At 40.1% G+C, this 5220-nt stretch overlaps 2 protein-coding genes across 2 annotated transcripts in view; one reads left to right on the top strand and one right to left on the bottom strand.

The window, feature by feature from the left end:
• The window catches only part of tmco3 (transmembrane and coiled-coil domains 3), a gene marked incomplete in the record, with an annotated part of 13411 nt that extends 10958 nt beyond the window's left edge, over positions 1 to 2453 (bottom strand). Inside the window, 2 exon segments of the mRNA XM_014003036.1 lie at positions 475 to 802; positions 2182 to 2453. Of these exon segments, the coding sequence (XP_013858490.1) occupies positions 475 to 732 (258 nt within the window).
• Positions 2454 to 3937: 1484 nt separating this feature from the next.
• The window catches only part of dcun1d2b (DCN1, defective in cullin neddylation 1, domain containing 2b), a 6264-nt gene continuing 4981 nt past the window's right edge, over positions 3938 to 5220 (top strand). The window contains 3 exon segments of the mRNA XM_014003039.1: positions 3938 to 4218; positions 4548 to 4653; positions 4655 to 4719. Coding sequence (XP_013858493.1) covers positions 4209 to 4218; positions 4548 to 4653; positions 4655 to 4719 — 181 coding nt within the window. The 5' untranslated portion in view covers positions 3938 to 4208.

Below are 5220 nucleotides of genomic sequence, written 5' to 3'. Positions count from 1 at the left end.
GGACCACATAAACTACACCTGGACCACACAAACTACACCTGGACCATATAAACTACACCTGGACCACATAAACTACACCTGGACCACACAAACTACACCTGGACCATATAAACTACACCTGGACCACATAAACTACACCTGGACCACACAAACTACACCTGGACCATATAAACTACACCTGGACCACATAAACTACACCTGGACCACACAAACTACACCTGGACCATATAAACTACACCTGGACCACATAAACTACACCCTGACTATATAAACTACACCTCCACTATATAAACTACATTTTTGACCAGTCCTCTGTCTTAAAACCCAGCAGGTCCGGTCAGATGGGCTCTTATTTTAAGTCTGGTTCTGCTGTTAACAGGAAGTAGTTTCTTTTCCACTCTCACCAACATGCTGCTCAGGATGGGAGACTGAGACGAAGTGAAGATTTGGGATTTAAAGGACTAAATTTCTTACCTGGAAGTTCTTCTCTGGTTCTGAGAGGCTTCTGTTTCGTTCAACAGCATCGGCGGCGGCTGCCAGCTTCTTGACAGCCACATTCTTCTGACGCAGGAGGCCCACKAGCTGCTTGCAGTTCTTGGCCAACCAGCCGTGGCCGGGAGTGGTCACTCTGGTCCGGTAGAGCTTGACGGCGTGCCGGGCCACCTGGTCTTTCTGCAGAGCGGCGAGCGGCCCTGCGAGGCCGAGGCACAGCAGCCAACACACAGCCTGCATCAAAAACTTCAGCTGTTTTTTGTTTATTTGTTTTTTACCGGGATGAGGGGTTCAGAGTGGAAYGTGAGACCTGAGGAGATAGAGCAGTTTAGCACAGTCTGGGCAGGGCTGTTAGCAAAATATCTCATCAACCAGGTAACTACAACTGAAGTACTTTAAAGTGAAAGTACAATTTTTTAAAGTTTAACTGCATTACACTATCCAAAAGCTAAAATGGGCAAAATAATAAAGTAATAAACGGCTAAACAGTACCAGAATGTTAGTTAAAAGCTTCAAAAAGAGCTAAAACTAGCTTAAAGCTAAAAATAACAAGATACTAACAAACAGTAACATTTTGCAAACAAAAAAATCAAGTAGCAAAATAATACATTAAAGCRAAAAGTAGCACAAGATTAGCTAAAAGCTACAAAAGGTTAGCTAAAACTCTCAAACCTGATCTGTTTTGAGGGCTAATTAGCTAAAAGTGGCAGGCTGACTGAAAGTAATAAAGGGTTAACTTAAAGGATAAAGGAAACCAGATATAAGAGAAACCCTAAAGTAGCAAAATACAAGCTAAAATATGAAAATAGCAAAAGGTCAGGTAAAAGTCTTACAGGACTAACTAAACGCTGAAAGTAGAACAAGAACTAAAAGCTACGCAGTACCTAAATGCTGGCCCAGTAGCAGAATGGTAAATGAATGCTAAAAGAAAAACAGTAGCTTAAAGCTAAAATAGTGAAACACTACCAGCAGAAGCATACTAACTAAATGCTTAAAATAGCAAAACACTGGCTAACAGCAGCAGCATGCTAACTAATAGGTTAAAGTAGTGAAATGCTACATTAAAGCTAATAGTAAAAGGCTAAATGATAAAAGTAGCAAAAGTTTAGATAAGTCTTAAAGGCCAGTTATAAGTTGAAAGTAACAAAATCAAAAGCAGTAAAAGGTGAGGTCAAATTCAAAAATAGCAGACTAGAAGCTAAAAGCTAAACAATAGCACAGAGATAGCTACAAGCTAAAAATAGCAAAACTTTAACAGGAACAAAGTGTTAACTAAAAGCTTAAATATAGCAGCAAAATTCTAAAYTAAAAAGCTAAACAACTAAAAATAGTAAAAGACCAGCTAAAATGTAAAAATAGCAAAAGATTAGGTACAAGTCTCAGGGGGCTAGCTAAAAGCTTAAAGTGGCAAAGGCTAAGCTAAATGCTGAAAGTAGCAAAAGGTGAGCTAAAATGCCAAAAGTATCAGAATGTCAGGCTAAATAAAAGAGCAGAACACTGAGAACAGCCAAACAGTAAATGCCAACTAAAATCAAAACAGCAAAATGCTAAAAAAATAAAAAAAGGCTGAAAGTTATAATAAGCAATCTAAAAATCAATCTACTTGAAATTTTGTCCAAAATAGCTCAAGTATGTTAGAGTAGCCAAACAAAGACGTTTATAAGAGCAGAACACACCAATAAAACATACCAGAAGAGATTAAAACCATCCATGGGCTCAGCGACGAGGAAAAGCAGCGTCTACCTGCGGGCTGACAACACTTCCTTGGCTCTCAGCGCCACGACTGGAGCCGGRGGAACAATCATGTTGTTGTGCGGCGGCAGCACCCACACCCCTCCCCTGCTGCCACATATGAAGCCAGCGYCGGAGCAGGCGTTCCCCGGCTCTCACGGAGCCTCCAGCGGCGTGTCTCCTCCCTGACCTCCGGCCGGCGGTGACGCGCTGTCAGCCCCACACACAGAGGGAGGCTAACGGTGAGCTACTTCTTCTCCTGTCTATGGATGAAACCACCGAGGCTGCTTCTGTTTCACATAATTTTTTTTTTTAAATTAAAGGCTTCAAATTCCTCGGAAGTTGTCGCTCCTGCTTYCTTTGGAGCTGTCACTGTGAGACGACGCTGCTAACACATCTTAGCATAAACAGCGACGGCTTTTCAATTCATTAATATTTATAATAAACATTAATGTAAACAGAACAACTGTTGCGCTGTTTTAAGACCATAATCAGCTACTTGTTGTTTTTAGATCCCAGCTCCTGATTACTTCCGAAACATCTTCAGATGCACTCTGGGAGTTGTAGTTTTTTCTCATTTTGACGTGTTTACCGTCGACTGCGTCAATRCTTTCAGAGTACAGAACCTCCTCTTTGGTTTATTATATAGTTACACTCAAACAACTATTTGTGCTGTTATTTATTTCAGTAATGACAAGTTTTAAACTATCACTATGTTTCCTGTTTGCTGATACGACGCTGAAGTTAGTTTCCGATTTGACTGCTCAGTAAAGGGCTATTCCACTGAATTTGTACAAATGTGACTAAATAGTTTTCCTTTAAGCAGATTTATGCTTTTTGCTTAAACCTGTTGTATTTGTGAAAACCCTTCCTTTGATGATGTATGGTATTGATGTTTAGAAGTGTTAAGTAAAACGTATTATTATTGTTTTTATGTTAACAGGTCTCTCTTGTAAATGAGACAATGAGTCTCAAGAGACTTTCCTGTATAAATAAAGGGTAAATTAAAAAAAATTAAAGAGGTAATTTTACTGTTCTGTTGTGGCATCAATGCCTAATACTGTTCCCATGTTTGTTCATTTAACTTTCACAAATAAAATAAAAGTATAACAAAGTTTAACTGCACTGAAATAATTATGGTTTTAATATGGGACAATCTAGTCYCAGTTTGGAAAGTCTAATTATTGTGGTTTTAAAACTAGAGCTGATCAAAAATGGCACAGATGCTGAAACTTAAGTGAAATGGCCCTTTAGTGACGAATCAGAAGCTAACTTAGGCTTTCTTTGGCAACTTCGTGTGCCTAGTCTTCCACGGATGTAGTTTTACCTTTAATGCGTCTTTAAATGTTTGATTTCTTTGTAAGAAATGAACAAATAAGAGGTTAAGTGTTTTGTTTATATGTTTTGTTCCATTATGAATATATTGAACTGAAGCTAGGAGTGGTTCGTGTTGAAAACAAGCTCGGGAACTACATTTCCCATGAACCCAGTGGCGCGGAGTTCTTCCTGCGCATGCGCGTTATGGATACGCGGATAAGTCGGCAGAGCGGGTGATAAAATGGTGAGTAAAACTCGAAAAAAGAAACTAAGAGAGAGTTTTAAAGTGTCCGAACCGACACCGGGTGTCTCTAGCGTGAAGGGGGAACCCGGTGCAAGCGTGTCCTCTGCCGTATTCCGTCGGTCAGAGTGAGTTTTTAGGAAACGGAAGGTCAGTTGTTGGTATTTTAAGATCGGACACCTGTACCGCTCRCACCACGTACCTTTCCCTTTTTGGAAGCTCGCCTGCGCCCGTTGATCCGGGTCAGGAGGAGGAGGAGTCGGGGGGTGGTTCCGGGGATCACTTAACCTCTGATGCCCAGCAGGGAGCCCGGGTCGYTAAACCCGTCCGTGTCAAAGAAACAATCTGATCATCGAGCTGCGGTTCTGAAAACTGTCCGAAGATCAAAACACCTGAATGAGGTCAACTGAGCGAACGGAACCACCTGATGGATCATGGTTTGAGTTTTAGACAAAAYATGTTWAGAGTTTAAAATGATTTAAATGWCATAATAGGCGGGGGATAATGTATTTGTGTGTTTTGGGAGTCAACCCAATTCAAGATGGCCGCCACAGCTGAGCAGCGTCAACAAACACAAAAATACYTATAAGTCAGCCATTTTTACATATGTTGGGGGGAAATTTGGTGTGGTAGTAGCTGAGAGTCATTCACAACACATAAGTTGAGAACGACACATTAAACTGTATRTTTGCCAAAGAACTATCTGTTAAAACAGTGTTGGTTCCTTAAACCTTTGGGTTTTTGCCTGTATTTAYTTTCTTCACAGCTCAAGCTGAAATCATCACACAGGCAGGAGAGAGGACAGCCGTGTACCGCCTRATCCAGGATGACCGGAGACTAGAAAGTGGCCATCTACTCCCAGAACCAGAACTACAAAGTACCCATGAAAACTACAGTGGATCGCAAGAAGCTGGAGCAGCTCTACAACAGCTACAAAGGCAAAAACTCAGATTAATGCTGAAGGAGCGCTGAAAAAGCCGACACTGAGCTGGAATAGCTTAAAGAAGCATAACACTTAATAGACGCTAAAATAAACAAATGCCAGAGAAAAATCACAAGTAGGTAAAAGTTRGTGAAAAGATTAAGGAAGCAGCAAAACACTAGCTATAAGTAGCAACACTGTAGTCAGAAACTAATATTTCAATAAAGGGTAGCTATTAGCTAAAAAAACAAACAAACCATTGGTTGAAAAGTTGTAGCTAAATGCTAATAATAATAAAAGGCTAGCCGAAGAAAGCAAAGCACTAGTTAAAAGTAGAATGGTCATAGCTTGAAGCTAAAATAACAAAAGGTTAGCTGAGAGAAGCAAAACGCTGGCTAAAAGTAGAAAAACTTTAGCTGATTGTTAAAATTAACAAAGGGCAAGCTACAAATAGCAAAAACTAGCTGAAAGAAACAAAAAAAATTAGGTGATAAAAAGAAGTAGAAAAGTAAAAAGT

Source organism: Austrofundulus limnaeus, unplaced genomic scaffold, assembly GCF_001266775.1.
Source record: "Austrofundulus limnaeus strain Quisiro unplaced genomic scaffold, Austrofundulus_limnaeus-1.0 Scaffold16, whole genome shotgun sequence".
Taxonomy (NCBI): Eukaryota; Metazoa; Chordata; class Actinopteri; order Cyprinodontiformes; family Rivulidae; genus Austrofundulus; species Austrofundulus limnaeus.
Note: the sequence above shows the minus strand (reverse complement) of the source record. Positions and strands in the feature narration are given on the sequence as shown.